The sequence below is a fragment of the Bos indicus genome, chromosome 2 (genome assembly GCF_029378745.1).
Source record: "Bos indicus isolate NIAB-ARS_2022 breed Sahiwal x Tharparkar chromosome 2, NIAB-ARS_B.indTharparkar_mat_pri_1.0, whole genome shotgun sequence".
NCBI classification, from domain to species: Eukaryota; Metazoa; Chordata; class Mammalia; order Artiodactyla; family Bovidae; genus Bos; species Bos indicus.
In genome coordinates this window covers 67,652,184-67,673,388 of record NC_091761.1, presented here as the reverse complement: position 1 = coordinate 67,673,388, position 21,205 = coordinate 67,652,184, and the positions used below count along the sequence as shown (strand labels likewise).

The 21,205-nt window shown below is 35.1% G+C and overlaps 1 protein-coding gene across 2 annotated transcripts in view; it reads right to left on the bottom strand.

Moving 5' to 3' along the window:
- The window catches only part of DPP10 (dipeptidyl peptidase like 10), an 800,949-nt gene that overhangs the window by 42,243 nt on the left and 737,501 nt on the right, over positions 1–21,205 (bottom strand). For both annotated transcript variants that reach the window (XM_070768724.1, XM_070768732.1), the window contains exons 14-17: positions 12,979–13,070; positions 12,514–12,561; positions 8,877–8,998; positions 7,512–7,559 (exon numbers count right to left, since the gene is read on the bottom strand). In XM_070768724.1, coding sequence (XP_070624825.1) covers positions 7,512–7,559; positions 8,877–8,998; positions 12,514–12,561; positions 12,979–13,070 — 310 coding nt within the window. The remainder of the gene's footprint in view (positions 1–7,511; positions 7,560–8,876; positions 8,999–12,513; positions 12,562–12,978; positions 13,071–21,205) is intronic.

Below are 21,205 nucleotides of genomic sequence, written 5' to 3'. Positions count from 1 at the left end.
AGAATATTGGAGTGGGTTGCCATTTCCTTCTCTATGGGAAGAGTACTAACTGTGAATTAAAAATTTTAATAGATAATGGGATATTTATATATTATACATATTCTTTGAGTGGTTAGCAATTTTTCTTTTAAGAAATTTACCCATTTTCTAAGATGTCAAATTTACTACCATTAAAACTACTTATAACATTCCATTACTATCATCTACATCAAACATTTGTAGAAGCTGTTATTAACATCGTCTATTTCATTAGTGAAAATGATGGTGCACTTTCCCTTTTATGGCTTTATCTAAAATATTATCAATTTTACTTATTCTTCTAAGAAATCTTTTAGTTTTTATATGTTTTGTTTACTGTCAATCCATTTGCTATATCATTTATTTCCACTCTGACTGTATAATTTCCTTCCTTCCACTTACTTTCTATTCTTTAGCTCTTCTTTTTCTAGTTTTTTAAGGCAGACTCTTAGATGATTGATTTTAAAGATTTCCCTTTTTATAAAATAAGAATTTAGAGACATAAACCTGTTTCTAATCACGATGTTTTTGTTCTTGTTTAGTTGTGTCCAACTCTGTGACTTGCATGGACTCTTGCCTGTTAGGCTCCTCTGTCCATGGTATTTCCCAGGCAAGAAAACTGGAGTGGGTGGCCATTTCCTTATCCAGGGGATTTTAAGTATCCCTAAATTCAGATTAGTTGTGTTTTCATTTTCATTTGGCTCAAATATTTTCCAATTATTTTTCTAATAAGTAAATTCCTCTTTGATCTTTGTGTTATTTAAAGATGCAAGTCTGATGACAAAAGATTCTTGGTTTCTATTCTTCTTGATTCTTTATTTTGGCTTTACTTTTGAAGGATATTTTCAAAGTTTGTTTTTCTAGGTTGGTTTTGTTTTATTTTTGCTTTCCATTGGTATTCAAAAGATTTTTCTCCATTCTTTTTTTCTGATAAGAAGTCTGCAGTCATTCTTGGCTTTCTTACTATGTATATCATGTGTGGATGTCTTTTTAATTTTGTATCCTGCTTGAGGGTTGCTGAGCAATTTCATATTTTTCATCAGATTTGGATTTGGATGTTATTTCATCAAATATATTTTTCCATTCTGAGTTTAAAATATTATAGATATGGATATTAGCCTAAGTTAACTAGGCTCTGTTCATTTCTTTCATCATTTTTCTCTGTCTTGAAGTTTCTATAGATAATGTTTCAAACTCACTAATATTTTCTTCTACAGTGTTTAATTTGCTTGCAATATTTTTCTGTAAAGTTTTAATTTCATATATTTAAACTTAAAATATATTCTATTTATTTTATCACTACATTCATTTTTTATTAATATCATTCAATATTTTTATAATTGCCCATTTATTGTACTCATCAGGGGATTCCATAATTTTCATCATATCTGAATCTGTCTCAATTCACTGGCTTTCTTTTTTCTAGCTAGTTACATTTATTAGCTTCTTTACATAACCAGTAATGTTTTATTGGATTCTAATCATTGTGATATTTATATTGTTGAGTTCTAAACATTGTTCTGTTCTTTTATAAATTGTTGGTCTTTGTTATAGCAGATGTTTAAGCTATTTGGAGGTCAGCTTAATTATTTAAAAGCTTTTAAAAATATTTTATTTAGTGTGAGTTTGAATGACCCTTGTTCTATGACTTGTTAAGCTATACTACAAAAGGCATGACTCTTCTGGGATCTCTTCTAAACATTCCAGTGTTCTGATTAGTTGGAACTTTAATATACCCCAGCATTGTGTGAGTTCTAGCTTTCCCAAGCACAAAGTATCTTCCTATGCATACTCAGCGAGGTATTTTCAGCAACAGATGATCCCCCACAGCTCTATGCAGATTCCTGGTGTTCTTTCTCTGCCTCCAGGGAATCTGTTCCAGTGTTATCTACCCTCCCAACATTCCAAAAGCTTCAACCCTTCAGAGTTTAATTTCTGTCTCCATTGTTTCTGAGGTACTCTTATACACTTATTTCATTCTTCCTCATTACACTGGATTTCAGAAAATAACTCTGGCCGGAAAGCCAGGGCAATTGCCACATTAATCTCATTGGTTTCCTTTCATTCAGGAATCAGGACCCTATCATGACTACTGTCCCACGTTTGAAAGGTGTTATTTCATGTATTTTACACAGCTTTTAAAAAAAAATTATTTTATTTTATTTTATTTTCTGTCTTTTGGCTAAGAGGCCACGTTTACTTCCATGTACTCTGTGGCCAGGTAAGAATATTTATTTTTGATTGTCAATGGCTTATCATTGATACTTTATTGTTAAATACAATTTCCTTAGAATGAAACATAAGGCTTTCATGATCTGGCTCCAGCCTGCCCTGTAGCCTATATCTTTTGTTTTTATCTTAAATGTTTTGTTCCAGCCACATTGAACAATTTTTATCTTGCAAATGTAAATATTTCATGTGTCATGATTGTGCATTCACATTCTTTCTTCCAGAAATGCTTTCCACTGATTTCCACCCCCCTTTTTTTTGAAAGGTGCACACTTCTACCAGAGAAATTATTTTATTCTATTACAAGCATTACATTTTCTGATTCTTGCTTTGGACTGAGAATTCTGCGTGAATTCCAGACACATCAAACCACCTCTCCTGTAAATAAGTATCACTTTCTATAATACGAATTTGGGAAATTAGCTGATTCCAGAGATTTCTTCTATCGACTTAATATAAGAAATTTCTGATTTTTAAATAATAGTATATTTTCAAGGAATCTATCCCAAACACTCAATTATAAAATTTAAAGTGTGAACATTTCAACTTTATATACTTTCATTAAGGATTCAGAATTTATAATGTTTAAGACCTGTCATAAAAATGCACTTAATAAACCTAATCATAGATAAAAGCATTCATTTTGGATTCAAAAGAAATCATCTGATATTTGTTAACTACATAAGCAGCAGTTTTTACAGACTGTTAAATTTTTCCTTTACACCTTTAACTAGAAGTCATCTTATTGGATAAGGATTTTTAAAGTGGAAAATATGTTTATTGTATTAAAATGATTAGTTGACTAAATGAGTTAGAGGTATTGATATGAGTGTAATATATGAATAATTTATCATGGTTCTTTTTTATTACCAAAAGTGAACAGGAAAAATTAAATTATATGAGATAAGAGGTAGCTGAAAATTTTACTTCTAAATCAAAGGATATTTATCTGCTCATGGGAAAAAATCAATCCATGGTCACAGAGAAATAAAATTCTATTTAAGGAAAAAATACAGAAGATAATAAAGTCATTTTCAAAAGCAAACAATTTTTTCATGATATTTTCAGAAAACATATTTCATACAAAGTTTTGTGAAACTTTATAAAGAGAAGACACTATTAAGACATGATATAATTGTGGGATTGAGGAAGAAAAGAGGATAAAGTGAGAACAGAAAATTGGGAAGAAGGAAAAGAGGGAGAGATAAGAAAGTAGAAAGGAAGTATAAGGAGGGATGAGAAGAAAGATATACAATATAGAGAAAAGAAGAAAGGAAAGAGACTAAAAGTAAATTAAAGTAAAAGAAATAAAGCATAAATGAATAATTAAGGGGAAAAATGAAAATATAAAAGAGGAAAAGAATCATAGAAATATAAGACAAAGGACTTTTGAAATACTAAGTAAAATGTTGCATATTTATACATTTTCCAAGTCACTGAACATGTTAATGAAGGGTTTCTTTTTCATTTTAAAGGTAATATATGTTCATTGTAGAAAATTAGGAAAGTACTCAAGAAAAGAGAACAAAAAAATCACCTGAAAGGCTGCCACATAAATGCAAGACTTTTTACTGTTTGCAAATGTTGTCTTCCAGAATTTTTATATGCATTTTTAAGTACTTTTTTTAAAGTGGCATAAGTATTTGAATTGCACAATCATTTAGAAATATAACTTAAACAGTTTTGAATAATTGACTTTTAAAAACATATTTTTATTTTTAATCCTAGTGGGGAACTAATGGCAACTTTATTAGAACAATTTGATGAAATTTTAATAAAGGACCATTTATAAATATAGGAAAATGGCACAGGGATCATAAGGGATAGTACCACAACCCAGGCTCATGACAGTGGTTTGGTGTGTAGGTCAGAGAGAGCAGTTACTTGGAGATGGTTGCATGAAAGACCCACCGTGACTTTCACCCAACAGTCACAGCAGCCTGGGTAACTCCACAGGGATAATGCTGGAGAAATACAGACTCCAAAGTCACTTTTCTGCCTCTCTTCAGTCACCTGTAGGATTTGCGTTAGCTGAATCCAATTGGCAGTAAATAGCTGCAGAACTTAAGTCATCAAAACAACATCTTTCTTGGGTAGAGACCATGGGAGAGAAAAAACAGTTAAGAGTGGCTCTGAAAAGACTAATGAAAGATATTCAGAACACAAATTAATACGCCATTAAAGTTTATTTACAAATCCCACCTTTCATTATTTGTGGTTTTTTTTTTTCACTATTATCAGTAGTACATCTGTAATTTTCTCTATTTAGAATTATCTTTTCAGTGTAAACCAATAAAAAAGAAAAATATAGGGTAAATAGATACAAAAGATTTAATGCTTATGGCTATTTTTTTCCAAAAGATTTACTGTAATTTATATTTCTACCAGCAAGTTATAAGAGCCTCATTAGCAATGTAAATTTTTTGATATTATTAATTTGTTAGGGAAAAAATATTTGGTAGTGTTTTACTTTGCATCTTTGGATAACCGGTGAGTTTAAAGGGTTTTCACATTTGTTTTTTATTTTCATTTTTTCAATATACTTTTGATGCTTTATTGTACTTCTCGTGGTCCCCAAATGAGTTATGACTAATTCATTCATTTAGCAGGGGCTTCCCTGGTGACTCAGATGGTAAAGAATTTGCCTGCAATACAGGAGACCTAGGTTCCATCCCTGGGTTGGGAAGATCCCTTGGAGAAGGGAATGGCTACCCCCTCCAGTATTCTTGCCTGGAGAATGGACAGAGGAGCCTGGTGAGTTACAGTCCATGGGGTTGAAAAGAGTCAGACTTAACTGAGCCTCTAACTTTTCACTTAGTTTAATAAAGATTAACCTGAAGATCCATTAACCCAAAAACTTAATTACAATCAAATTTAAATTTTATATAAATAAATAGTTGTCTTTAGAAAATAAAATTAAGAACCTGATCACTGTTTACAGTCCATTTATTTTCTTGATCTTGAGACTAACAGAATTATAAATGAGAAAATATGAAAGATTTGCCTGAGACAAAAGTGTGTCACAATTTGTAACAAAAGTTATTAGACAACAACATCCACTTTTAACAATAGGATATAATTAATTAAATTCAGGTTGGAAATTTTAAAAAAGTTATCATTTTGGCAGAATATGCAATGTAACACAAATAGTTGTTTATCAAGTAATTCCTATGTTGTAAATATAGCTCATCCTCACAGAAAATTCATTTGCTAGTTTTTTTACAAGGAAATAGATTCTATGAGATTATACCCACAAAAGATATGTGACAGACTCACTTTATACACTAATTTTTATATCTGTGAAATTCAATCTTCTTTCCATTTTATCAAATATATTGCCCTTATTATCATTATTGTTGCTCTCAGTGTTAATATTCAACAGATTTAATATGCTTACCATAATCTTTTTAGGATTTACACTGATAAGTAGAAACCAGAAGATGTGCTAAATGATTTCCAAAATCACACAAAACTCCATTCGCTATTTAGAAGTTTTGTCTTTTTCATTGAGGCTGGATGTCTCCATATGGTGATATTTGAAAAGTGTAAATACTCTTCCTCTGTCCTCTAAAAATTGTATTTGTCCTTCAGCATTACATTTTTATATTATCTCTCCTTTAAGTCAAAGCATTTAAGTAAGATTCATACCTAAGAACTGATGCTAAAGCTGAAACTCCAATACTTTGGCCACCTCATGTGAACGAAGAGTTGACTCATTGGAAAAGACTCTGATGCTGGGAAGGATTGGGGGCAGGAGGAGAAGGGGACGACAGAGGATGAGATGGGTGGATGGCATCACTGACTCGATGGACATGAGTTTGAGTGAACTCCAGGAGTTGGTGATGGACAGGGAAGCCTGGTGTGCTGCAGTTCATGGGGTCGCAGAGTTGGACACAACTGAGCGACTGAACTGAACTGAACTGATGTCATGAGAGAGACAAAAACAATATAATAAGCTTTACAGTGATGATCATAAACCCTATTCTGGAGTCAGCATGTCTTATTTGATTCCCACCTGTGCTATCTATTATATTAGAGTGACTCTCTCCAAGTTTTTTAACCTTTTTGGGACTCAATTTCCTCATCTATAAAAGCGGGTGATGCAATTAACAATATCAGGGGTGTTCTGAGGAGTAAATGTGTTAATAAATATAAGCCTCAATTACAATAGATTATGGGATTCCCTATAATCAAGAGCTCAGTTGGTAAAGAATCCACCTGCAACACAGGAGACCCAGGTTCGATTCCTGGGTTAGGAAGATCCGCTGGAGAAGGGGTAGGCTACCCATTCCAGTATTCTTGGGCTTCCCTTGTGGCTCAGCTGGTAAAGAATTCACCTGCAACGTGGGAGACGTGAGTTCGATCCCTGGGTTGGGAAGATCCCCTGGAGAAGGGAAAGGCTACCCACTCCAGTATTCTGGCCTGGAGAATTCCAGGCTATATACCGTATAGTCCATGGGGTTGCAAAGAATCAGACATGACTGAGAGACTAAGTTTCACAATAGATTATAATAGTCTATGATAAATCATTACAGCATGAGGGTATTGATTAAATAAAAATTTTAAATGAAAGAAGGAAAAGAAGGATAGATGAAAATAAGGAAAAAAAGAGTCAGGAAGTAATTTGGCTATTCAGTTTTCAGATCAGCTCAATCGTGTTTGTGCTTATACTCTTTTCTGTTAAAGTTCTTAAATACATTGACCACATCTCACTAGCAATGAACACCCAGTCTCTGCCATATATCCTAATAAAGTCTTCACTCAATAGATAATGGACAATTTAATAAATATATAAAAACATAAATGAATATGTAAAACTAGTCATGGATAACTAAAATAAATAGGATATAAAATATATGAAACAATATATTTTTCATATTTTTTTTCTAAAATAAGTGTGTTGATCTGGAGAAATAGTCTGCATGAGGTTCAAGAAAGAATAAACCAGAGCCCTAATGGGTCAATAGACTGAAACGTACCTAAATGAACTTCATCAATCACTCCTCAGTCAATTTAGATACAGGAGATACCCCATTTCGGGCATACATTGATAAGATCCAACTCCAATTATAAGGCAGCCCGACCTATTTGCTTTATTATTTCTCTTACACACACAATGTCATATTGATGGTACCTATGCCTCTTTCCCCAATCTGAGGGCTCCTTTGAAGAAGGTTCTATAGAGTACAAAACTCAGAATGAATAAGATCATATCAAAGACTGATGCCAACCATGATTCTGCATTGTTGTGTTCATGTACTTACTTGCTGGGTTGTCTGTGCTATGTAGGCTGACCACTGGAACCCCTGGACCTGGATTTTAGAAATATATGTAGAAACATTTTAAAGACATCTAAATAATAACTGTTGGAAGGCTAGATGACAGAATTCTTTTTTTCCACATGTAAGCATTTCATAGTTAAAACATAATGAAATAGAAATCAGATTATTAGATTTCACTCCTTTCTATGCATATTTTATTCAGAAAAGTAAAAACATATGGGGAAATAAACTATTTACAAGATTATTGCTAAGATCCTCCCTTCTCTAAAATGCCATATACATCAGTATTTCTATGGTTTTAGCCAATCTAATGCACCCTACTGTCTTTTTCTCTAGTCTTTAATAGAATAGTCACTGATCTGTCAGTTGATTCCCAAACCTGTGACCTTTTACCCTCTCATCCAAGATTAAATTCTATTTACCACTCAGCCAAGAAAGAAAGAATGCATGCATATTAGAAATATTCCATCCACAAGACAAATTAAATTTCAGAGCTAATCTTATATTAATTTAAAAATATATTAACTGGAATATTATTTCAAATACACTGGACAATTCAGGTGTAACTATAAGATGTTATCTTGAAACTTCACTGCTCTAATGAACTCTATTTGGAGGCTAATGGTTTTTCTCTGGTGTCATCAAACAAGTACTTCTCTTTTTTGATTAATTAAGGTGTCAAGAGAAAAAAAATAATGAAAAAGAGCAAGTATTGGTCTATTCCTCATGGTATCTTAAAACAGGACTGCACAAGATACCAGCTAAAGCTGTAACACTCAATCCATTGCATTATAAGAGGATATCTCCCATTTCATCAGAGTATCCTATTAAAGGTACAATGATTCCTACTAGTATAACCTAGACATACTATACCACTAGGTAAGACTTAGCATACTATTATCATATAGAAGAAATAACTGGGGTGAACACACTTTCTCAAAATTTAAGGAGGCTAGACCCAAAGAATTAACAACAAAGCCATTTCTTAACAACAAAGCCATTATTTCAACAAGTATTGCTTTTCCTAAAGTCTAGGTAAATTAGTTTATTATTCTAGGATGATTTTGCTAATGTAAATGTTTATCACTTTTTAAAAATATTCATATAAAATAGCACGTATTGATCATGTACCTGTATATATACTGACTTACTCCCAATTTTTGTCTTTTAAATAAAGTAATGGATAAAATTTATATCACAAAAACCCTTATTTATTACTTTTTAACAAAAACTTGTGTAAACAAGGAATATAAAATCATAGATCGAGGGTAATCATTACTACTGATAGTAATAGATACTGATCAAACAAAATTGATAAAATAAATTTTAACAGAAATCAACTATTACCTTTACAGAGTAATAAGAAATGTTGATTCATGGGACTAAAACTGGCATCAAAATATGTGCATTGTTCTTTCATAAAATTACATGAAATGCATTGACGATTCAATAAGCCTTCAGTAGAAGCACTGGGGAAAGAAGAAGAAAGTGAGAAATACTACTGTTCCATGTACTTAAATGTGTGGTATCATTATTTTAATATTAACATAAAGAAGTTACAGTATTACTTACATTGAAGTTCCTCATAAATTATCACTTATCATAAAAATGCAAAGTCAATTTCCATTACTAATGTTATGACATACACATTTTTATTCTCAGTAAAAAAATTAAAATTACAAACACATATACATATGTAGCATGTATATAGTTATATATGCCTTAAAGAAACTGACTTTCCCAGGACTCAATATAACTTATTCTTAGTTATATTTTTATAGATATTTTTTTGTAAAGTCTAAAAAGAAATTACCCACACAGACAAGCATAGTTACTAGCAATAATATTAGTTGAGAGAACTAATAAATTATGAATAATCATAAATTATCTGTGCTGCTAGACAAAAACACTGCTAATGATACATTTTTTAAAACTTGGCTGGACAAAATATTCTCAGTTTCATTTTGGAATAAAACACATAGTATACTATACTTCACGAAGTCATAACTTCACACTTGAAACATTTTGGGTTCATTATAAACCCAAATTTTCCTTTACACCCAAAGTGATCAATATAATAGGCACTTAAACGCATTAGCTAGTTTCATCCTTATGATAAATCATAGCCTTTTTTTTTTTCTTTTAAACTGTGGTAAAACAACATTTACCATTTTAGCCAGTTTTCAAGTATATGGTTTATTTCAGTCACAATATTGCACAACTATTGCCACCAAGAGACTATGAATGTGTGGCAGTCACACACAGAATTTAACTTTTCTCTCTCTACTCTGTCATATAATTTTTCAGATCCAAGTTCCCTAAAAATTTATATTTGTATTTTCTCATTATTTAGATTATGAAATTACTAAAAATAAAGAAAAGCAAACTTTGAGACAAAATTATGACACTGAATATGGTAGCAATTCTGATTCTGTTAATCCCATAGATTAAATCAACCAATTAATATTTTTATGGACCTGGACAAGACAATGATTGAGTTTTTTGGGTTAAACACTAACATTATCTATAGTCAAGTCAACTGGCACTTGATGAGCCATTTAAAGAAAGATTTATTGGTTGTAAATTTTCATTATAACCCAGTCTTCTACAGTAGTGTAGGCCATAGATATATTGACTGTTGTACTGCTTTGCCTCAGTCACTAGAGATGTGTGTGTCCTCATTTGCTTCAGTCATGTACAGCTTTTTGTGACCCCGTGGCCTATAGCCCTTCAGGCTGTCTGTCCATGGGGATTCTCCAGGCAAGAATACTGGAGTCGGTTGCCATGCCCTTCTCCGGGGGATCTTCCCGATGCAGGGATCAAATCCGTGTCTCTTACATGTCCTACATTGGCAGGCAGGTTCCGTACCACTAGTCCCACCTCGGAAACCCATAAGCGTGTTACTTGTTCAGTCATGTTCGACTCTTTGTGACCCCATGGATTGTAGCCTGCTAGGCTTCTCTGTCCATGAAATTCTCCAGGTAGGAATACTGGAGGAGGTTGCCATTTCCTTCAAAGGGGATCTTCTTGACCCAGGAATCCATCCCAAATCTCCTGCATTGAAGGCAGATTCTTTACTGTCTGAGAAGCCCATAGGACAAGCACACAAATCTAAGAACTCATTATTACTCAAATCACATTTTTAGGCTAATAAAAGGAGAAGAGGATGAGGCAGCTCCATTAGCTGAACTTAGCCAAATCTAATTTTCTGACACTCATTTTTCTTTAAGAGTTTTACAAAATGGGGGAAATAAAATATCAGTCAAGTATTTCTATCTCTCTAAAGGATTATTCTTGACTGCCAATATTAACCACAACATAAGTTTTAAGAAAGATAAGTTTTAGGTAACCAAAACTAGAAAGTGACCAATACTTTAATCAAGATGTCTAAGCTAAAATTAGAATCAGTCTCTTTAAATAAATAGCTGTTCTTCCTTTGGAAGTCATTAGAATTGAAAACATGTGTTCCAGACTCTAAGAGAGAAAAACAAAGAATGTGAAAATGACATATTGCGATATGTGATTAAAACGAGGAGCAGCTCACTTCAGATGACAGTGATTTATGCATAAATAAGAGTGTGTGAGTGAATTAGAGTGAGTAAGGGTACTTGAAACATGCATTTTTGCTCTCAAAGGAAAGTCTAGGCTACTTGGTAAGAATCACTGGTGACACTGCTTCAAACATGATGAATTTCCACTGAGAATATGCCATGGCAGTTTTGACACTTTAAAAATGGATCTGTGAAACAGAAATTAGAAAGGATATATGAAGTCTAGAATTAATAAGTTGCTTGCCAGACAAAAATGAAAGTCATTCTTGGGAAGCCCTGGTGAAAGCTTTCTGAGTGAGGAGGCATTTTTAATACTAAATAGGTATGACCTTAAACCCTTTTATGAATATAGCTTTTCCTCTGGGAAAATTGGAGAGATGAAAATAGTCCCCATCCACAGCTCTATTTTAGTAAGCAAGGGCCATGGCTGGCTTAAATAGCAATCTATGGATTTTACACATTCTGAGAGTGGGGAGAGAAAAACTGCCACTTGATCTACTCTACTAAATGTCCACAATGCTTTAATTTGTTCAGGGATAAATCACATGTGTACAGTATTGCATATGTGCTTAGTCCTTCAGTCATTTCTGACTCTTTGCAACCCCGTGGACTATAGCCCACCAGGCTCCTCTGTCCATGGGATACTCCAGGCAAGCATACGGAATGGGTAGCTATTCCCTTCTCTAGGGGATCTTCCTAACCCAGGGATCGAACCTGGGTATCCTTCATTGCAGGTAGATTCTTTACCATCTGAGACACCAATTCAGTTCAGTTCTGCTGCTCAGTCCTGTCCAACTCTTTTTGATCCCATGGACTGCAGCATGCCAAGCTTCCTTGTCCACCATCCTGCCCAGAGCTTGTTCAAACTTATGTCCATCGAGTTGGTGATGCCATCCAACCATCTGATCCTCTGTTATCCCCTTCTCCTCCTGACTTGAAACTTTCCCAGCATCAGGGTCTTTTCTAGTGAATCAGTTTTTCACATCAGGTGGCCAAAGTATTGGAGCTTCGGCTTCAGAATCAATGAATATTTAGGATTGATTTCCTTTAGGATCGACTGGTTTGATCAGGGAAGGCCTCATATACTGAAAACTTTAAATGAGGCATAGCAGAATGAAAAGCTATTTGGGAAATAAGGAAATGCTAGTGGTATGTGTCATTCAGAGACGCAAGCCTCAAAAAAAAAAAAAAAAAGATATTTTGAAAAGATAAAAACAAGTGAGGGAAAAATAAAGGAGGAATAAGATGGTCTCCACTCCAGTTGCAAACCTTTAGGCTCACAATGGTCTAGAGATGAGGTTTTGTCATACTGAGTTGGCTCTCTCCTAGTCATACCAAAAACGCAACTTCAGATCTTTCCATCCTATGATTATGCTGTGTGGATGGCCCCTGAGTAACCAACCTGTGCAGGAAGGTCCTCTCACACTGCTTACCTGTACAGCTGCCTCCCTCTGGGAGATGACTCGGTGCTCAGAAAGTAACTGCCCATGAAAAAAAAACAACACAAACCTCAGGCACCAATCAATTTTTGCAACACTGAGTTTTCACTTGAATTTTCCAACTACCAAAGAATAGGCAAGAGCTTTTCTATTATTCAACAGCAGGGCTTTGATCCATTTGGGAAACTTCTTTTCTTAAAATGTTGTCATACATTTTTTTCTATGGTCTCTCACAATCTCTCTGAGTGTGACTCTGTGTGTGTGTGCATGCATGTGTCTGTGCAAATGTGTCTGTGTAAGCATCTTTCTGGGTGAAGCTGCAGGAGAGTCTTAAAGGTTGTTTTTTACATGGCCAGGCTACTTGGATTAGGACCATGGTAAGCAAAAATAAATCTGGCAGATAGGATTGCATTTAACAACACTGACTTCCAACTTGACTAGAGAATCAAAAACGCTCACATTTTTTGTGTAGTTTCATCATACGCCAGGATCTTTACCACTTCCCAGTTTCCTGATGTCAGATGCCGCACGGTAATTTGCTCACTTTTACTCTGCAAAGAAATAGAAAATATTGATTTCCCTTTTATTTAAATAGCATCTGTCTGGTCAATACCAAAGTGCTAACTGCCCCTGTCACTTTTAATTCTTTAGTTCTCAGTTAACATTGAGTTTCTTGTTTTTAATCTCAAGAATGAATACACATTCACATAACCATAGTTACAGGCAAGACAGTACCTTTATTCCTATGTTGTAGGAAAATAATTCACAAAACATCTCCACATAGGACTACATGGGTAGCATCACCTTGACATAGGAAGTCATCTTGGCATTTAGTATAGACACAGGACTTTGATAACGTTAATCTAAATGATCGACAGCTAAACGGTTTGAATAGCTTTGAATAAAACTTTTAGAACAAACTTCATTTCAAATAGATTTTAAGTGTTATATACTTTTAACCTTTGCAGCATGTGTACTGAGAATAATACTGATAGATTTGCTATTTTCACTCAATAATTTACTTCTGAGATTAATTCATGTTGATACTTGTAGACATAGTTTATTTTCACTGCTATATGGTAATTTATTGTATGCATGAATACAGAAAAATTTATTTTTTGATATTTGAGTTTTTCCAAATTTTTGCTCTTTAAAACAAGTTGTCTGTGAACTACTTTATTAATGTCTCCTTGTGCATGTGGCAGGGTTTTCCTGAGACAAACGCTGGTAAGTGGGAAAACTCCTGGAGGGACCACAGAGAAGATGGTGGAGGAGTAAGACGGGGAGATCACCAGTCTCCCGCCAAATACATAAAAACTCATCAAGATATGGAGCAACTCCTACAAAGCAATCTCTAGGTGACAGCAGAAGACCCCAGGCCTCCAGAGGGACAGGCTAAGCTCTCTGAAATGAGGTAGGAGAGAGAAAGGAGCCAAAAGGGAAAAGACAGAGAACTTCTGGGCAGGAACTTGTACCCCAGAGGAGGGTGGGAGCCATGAAACAGAAATTCCCATGCAACAGGGAAACTCCCTCACAGATAGGCCCAAAGGGGAGCTACGAAGTCTTGGAAAATCAGGGACTTCTGCTGCTGCTACTGCTGCTGCTGCTAAGTTGCTTCAGTCATGTCCGACTCTGTGCGACCCCATAGACGGCAGCCCACCAGGCTCCCCTGTCCCTGGGATTCTCCAGGCAAGAACACTGGAGTGCGTTGCCATTTCCTTCTCCAATACATGAAAGTCAAAAGTGAAAGTGAAGTCTCTGAGTCATGTCTGACTCTTCGAGACCACATGGACTACAGCCTACCAGGCTCCTCTGTTGATGGGATTTTCCAGGCAAGAGTACTAGAGTGGGGTGCCATTGCCATCTCCAAATCAGAGATTTGGAGGGCAGTAAACAGAGAAAGCTGTACTTCTCAATTCGTTAACAGCTCATGGACTGTGACCCCAAACAGACAGCAGGCTTGGGAACCGAGAGTGGTGTGGCATACAAACCCAGCCAGCACACACAACCCTTGCAGCACAGAGGGCAGTCCCAGGTAGCAAGTGTGATGGGGCAGATGAACCTAGCTAGAAAGTAGTACACAGGGCAGGCCCAGGTACCAAGCAGACAAACACAGCCTGCGCAAAGGGCAGGACTAGGGTTCCCATAGTGGGAAGGCATACAAACTTGGGCAGCGCACACAACCCTCCCAGCACAGCTGGAAGAACAACCCCCACGACAAAGAGTGCAGGCAGTGAGATGAAACAGGTGTACACAAACCTCGTGACGCAGAGGGTGGACCTTGGGAATTGAGAGTCAAGTGCACACAGCCCTGCGACACAGAGGATGAGCTTAGGGGGCTGAGGGAATCCCACACAAGTCGCGGCAACGCAGAAGGATCCACACAAGCACCTACCTAGGAAGTTTCTGCCAGCAGTGCAGGGTGGGACAGGGGAACTGAATGACCAGCAATGATCCCAGGGACATGTAGGCTGCACTGCATGTATGCTGAGAGAGACACTTTGAAGCAGCTGTGAAAATAGACTCGCACGACTGAAGCAACTTAGCAGGAGCAGCAGCAGCAACACTGCGAAAGCTAGGACTGCCCAAAGGCATACTTAACCCACAGACACTCCAAAATCTACTCCTGGAAACGGCACTGCCCTTGAGAAAGACAAGATCCAGCTCCATCAACCGGAACACAGGCACAAGCTCCACCAACCAGGAAAACATCACAGGACACTAAGCCAACCCCATCCACAGAGGCAAACTCCACAACCAACAACTACTACCTTGAAAACCCTTTTTAATTTTTTTTTCCTTTTTCACTTTTTTCTCTTATAAATCACACCATTTATTCCCCCAATATATCTCCACCTTCACACTAGCATTTAGCGGTGCTGTGTTTTCCTCTTTTTTATCTTGTTGTTAAAAAAAAAAAAATCTTTTTAAGATTTTTTTCTTCTTATAAATCACACTGCTTATTCCCCAACATATTTCCACTATCACATTAGCTTTTTGCGATGCTGTGTTTTCCTTGTTAAAAAAATAATAATAATTTTAAGATTTTGTTTCCTTTTTTTCTTATAAATCATATGGTTTATTCCCCCTACATATTTCCACCTCCCTATTAGCCTTCTGCAGTTCTGTAGAGTTTTCCTCTTTGTGTTTTCTGTCAAGAAAAAAAAAGCAAGAACAAATTCATTTTAGGTTTTTCTTTTCTTTTTTCCTCCTCACTTTTTTTTTTTTTTAATTTTATTTTCTTTTTTCTTGATGAGTTTTTTGGATTTTGTTTTGGATACATTCATCTGCTTTTCCTACTGTTCTTTACTGGCTGTAGGGAATATATATATATATATATATATATATATATATATATATATATATATTCCTGAATATATATATATATATTATATAAAATATATTTTTCCCACACATGTCTATTCATCTTTGCTTTTCTATTTTTTCTTTTCTCTCTTTCTCTTTTTATTTTTTAGTCCTCCCTCTTCTCCATCCCTTCTTTTTCTTTTTTCCCACCCTTCTCCTATTTCTTTTTCCTCTCTTTTTTTATTCTCCCTTTTTTCCCTCACTCTGCTTTCACCAAGTTAAATTGTTGAGCTCTCTATGCTATATTCCCCAATTGGCCTTCTGCTTGTGCTCAGATTATCAGACTGAGAATCAGTTAACTCTTCTTTCAATTGGTTGATATCACCTCTGGTTTCCCTGGCTCACCAAGTCAATCTCTTGTACTTTTTTTCTTTAGAACGCTTTGGTTGTAACTGTATATGTGGAAGTGTGTATGTATATGTCCCAGTATTTCTGTAATTACCTACTTTATCTCCTCCCACTAGAACACAGGCACAAGTCACCCAACAAGAAATCAACACAAACCACCCAACTAACATTTCCCTCCAAGGGCAAAAATCAAAAAAAAGAAGTAATACAACCCTAAAGTTTGGGAAAAGGAGACCTCAAATGGACCAATTTAGAAAAAAAAAATGATGATGATGAAAAGACAGAGAAATAAAACACAAATGAAAGAGCAAGGTAGAAACTCAAAAGACTAAATAAATAAAGAGGAAACAAGTAAGCTCCCTGAAAGAAAATTCAAAATAATAATAGTAAAGATCCTCCCAAGACTTAAAAATAGATTGGAGAAAATGAAAGAAGCATTTAACACAGTTAATACAATGACCAAGGACATACAAGAAATACAGAATAAGCAGAGATGAATAACACAATTACTGAAATTAAAAATATACTAGAAGGATCCAATAGCAGAATAACAGGCAGAGGAATGGATAAGTAAGCTGGAGGATAGAGTGGTGGAAATAACTGCTGAAGATCAGAATAAAGAGAAAGGAATGAAAAGAATTGAGGAAAGCCTCAGAGACCTTTGGGACAATATTAAACATACCAATATTTGAGTTATAGGGGTCCCAGAGGAAGAAGAAAAAAAGAAAGGCACTGAGAAAATTTTTGAAGAAATTATAGTTGAAAACTTCCCCAACATGGGAAATAATCAAGTCCAAGAAGCGTAGAGAGTCTCCTACAGGATGAACCCAAGGAGAAACACATCAAGACAAAGATTAAGCACAAAAAAAGAATATTAAAAGCAGCAAGGGAAAAGCAACAAGTAATACACAAGAGAAAACCCATATGATTAACAGCAGATCTTTCAGCAGAAACTCTACAGGCCAGAAGGGAAAGGCAAGATATATTTAAATTACTGAAAGAGAAAGTCCTACAACCACAATTACTCTACCCACCAAAGGTCTCATTCAATATTGATGGAGAAATCAAAAGCTTTACAGACAAGGAGAAATTAAGAGAATTCACCAACAAACCAGCCTTGCAACAAATACTAAAGGGACTTACATAGCCAATAAACACAAGAGAAAGGAAAAACTTACAAAAACAAACCCAAAATAAAAAAAAAAAAAGCCAATAGGAACATATGTATCAATAATTACCTTAAATGTAAATTGATTAAATGCACCAACCAAAAGATACAGACGGACTGAATGGATACAAAAACAAGACCCATATATATGCTGCCTACAGGAGACCCACTTCAGACCTAGGGACACATACAGACTGAAAGTAAAAGGCTGGAATAAGATGTTCCATGTGAATGGAAACCAAAAGAAAGCTGGAGTGGCAATCCTTATTTCAGACAAAATAGACTTTAAAATAAAGAACATCATAAGAGAAAAAGAAAGACACTACATAATGATCTAGGGATTAATCCAAGAAGAAGACATAGCAATTGTAAATATCTGTGCACCCAACATAGGAGCACCTCAATACATAAGGCTAACTAACAGACATAGGAGGAGAAATCAACAGCAACACAATAATAGTAGGGGACTTTAACACCCCACTGTCATCAATGGACGGATCATCAAAACCAAGAATCATTAAGGAAACACAAACCTTAAATGAAACATTAGACCAAATGGGCCTAATTGATATCTTCGGGACTTTCCATCCAAATACAGAAGAATACACTTTCTTCTTAAGTGCACATGGAACATTCTCAAGGATAGACCACATCTTGGACCACAAATCAAGTCTCAGTAAATTTAAGAAAATTGTAATTGCATCAAGTATCTTCTGACTATAATGCTATGAGACTAGATATCAACTACAGGAAAAAACAGCAAAAATCACAAACTCATGGAGATTAAACAATACATTGCTAAATAACAAAGAGGTTACTGAAGAAATAAAAAAAGAAACCAAAAGATTCCTAGAAACAGATGACAATGAAAACACGATGACCCCAAACCTATGGGACTTAGTAAAAAGCAGTTCTAAGAGGGAGGTTTATAGCAATATGACCATAAGTCAAGAAGAAAGAAAAGCATCAAATAGACAGCCTAACTCTACATCTCAAGCAGCTGGAAAAAGAAGAACAAAAACCACCCAAAGTCAGCAGAAGGAAGGAGATCATAAAAATCAGAGCAGAAACAAATGAAAAAGAAATGAAGGAAACAATAGCAAAGATAATAAAACTAAAAGCTGGTTCTTTGAGAAAATTAACAAAATTTGTAAACCACTAGCTAGACTCATCAAGAAAAAAGGGAGAAAAATCAAACCAATAAAATTAGAAATTAATAAGGAGAGGTTACAACAGACAACAGAAATACAAAGGATCATAAGAGAATATTATGAGCAACTATATGCTAAGGTTGGTTCCTTTCCAACCTAGAGGAAATGGACAGATACTTAGAAAAGATCAGCCTCCCAAGACTGAACCAGGAAGAAATAGAAATTATGAACAACCCAATTACAAACACTGAAATTGAAATGGTGATCAAAAATCTCTCCCAAAACAAGCCCAGGGCCAGATGGCTCCACAGGGGAATTCTATCAAACATTCAGGGAAGAGCTAATGCCTATTTTTCTGAAACTCTTTGAAAAAATTGCAGAGGAAGGAAAACTTCCAAATTCATTCTACAAGGCTACAATCACCCTGATACCAAAGCCAAGAAAATACAACACAAAAAAAGAAAATTACAGGCCAATATCGCTGATGAACATAGATGCAAAAATCCTCAACAAAATTCTAGCAAACCATAGAATGGTGTTCACACACCATATCAACAAGTTGAAAAATAAAAACCACATGATCATCTCAATAGATGCAGAAAAAGCCTTTGATAAAATCCAGCATCCATTTATGATAAAAATGCTTCAAAAAATGGGCATAGAAGAAACCTACTTCAACATAGTAAAGGCCATATATGAAAAGCCCACAGCAAACATTATTCTCAATGGTGAAACATTAAATCTTTCCCTCTAAGATCAGGAACAGACAAGGGTGTCCACTCTCACCACTATTCTTCAACATAGTTTTGGAAGTCCTAACTACAACAATTAGAGAAGAAAAAGAAATAAAAGGAATCCAGATTGGAAAAGAAGAAGTAAAATTCTCACTGTTTGCAGATAACGTGATACTATACATAGAAAACCCAAAAGATACTATCAGAAAATTACAAGAGCTAATCAGCGAATTCAGCAAAGTCACAGGATACAATGTCAATACTCAGAAATCACTTCCACTCCTATATACTAACAATGAAAAATCAGAAAGAGAAATTAAGGAATCAATACCACTCACCATTGCAGCAAAAAGATTAAAATATCTAGGAATAAAACTACCTAAAGAAATGAAAGATCTGTATACGGTAAACTATAAGACACTGATGAAAGAAATCAAAGATGACATAAACAGATGGACAGATATTCCATGTTTCTGGGTGAGAAGAATCAATATTGTGAAAATGACTATACTACCAAATGCAATCTACAGATTCAATGTGATCCCTATCAAATTACCAATGGCTTTTTCCACCAAACTGGAATGAAAAATTTCACAATTCATATGGAAACACAAAAGACCCCAAATAGCAAAAAACAGTCTTGAGAAAGAAGAATGGAACTGGAGGAATCAACCGTCCTGACTTCAGACTATACACCAGAGCTATACTCATCAAGACAGTATGGTACTGGCACAAAAACACAAATATAGATGAATGGAACAAAATAGAGAACCCAGAGATTAACCCACGCACCCATGGGTACCTGGTACCTTATTTTTTGACAAAGGAGGCAAGAATATATAATGGACAAAGACAGCTTCTTCAATAAGTGGTGCAGTGTTGGGAAAATTGGACAGTTGCATGCAGAAGAATAAAATTAGATCACTTACCTAATGCCACACACAAAGATAAACTCAGAATGGATTAAAGACCTAAATGCAAGACCACAAACTATTAAACTCTTAGAAGAGAACATAGGCAGAACACTTGATGACATAAATCAAAGCAAGATCTTCTATGACCCACCTCCTAGAGTATGGAAATAAAAACAAAAATAAACAAGTGGGACCTAATTAAACTTAAAAGCTTTTCCACAACAAAGAAAACTACAAACAATGTGAAAAGACAACCCTCAGAATGGGCAAAATAATAGCAAGGGAAACAACTGATAAAGAATTAATTTCCAAAATATACAAGCAGCTTATATGACTCAATACCAAAAAAGCAAACAACACAATCAAAAAGTGGGAAAGGGACCTGAAGAGACATGTCTCCAAAGAAGACATACAGATGGCTAACAAGCACATGAAAAGATTCTCAACATCACTCATTATCAGAGAAATGCAAATCAAAACTACAATGAGATACCACCTCACACTAATCAGAATGGCCATCATCAAAAAGTCTACAAACAATAAATGCTGGAGAGGGTGTGGAGAAAAGGGAACACTCTTGCATTGCTTGTGGGAATGTAAACTGATACAGCCACTATGGAAGATGGTATGGAGACTCCTTAAAAAGGTAGGAATAAAAATACCATAAGACTCAGCAATCCCATTTCTATGCATATATCCTGAGGAAATCAAAACTGAAAAAGACACATTTACCCCAGTGTTCACTGCAGCTCTATTTACAATAGCTAGAACATGGAAACTACCTAGATGTCCATCAATAGATGAATGGATAAAGAAGCTGTGGTACAGATATACAATGGATTACCACTCAGCCATAAAAAGGAACACATTTGAATATGTTCTAATGAGGTGGACAAAACTAGAGTCCATTATACAGAGTGAAGTAACTCAGAAAGAGAAATATAAATACCATACACTGACACATATATATGGAATCTGAAGAAATGGCACTGATGAATTTATTTT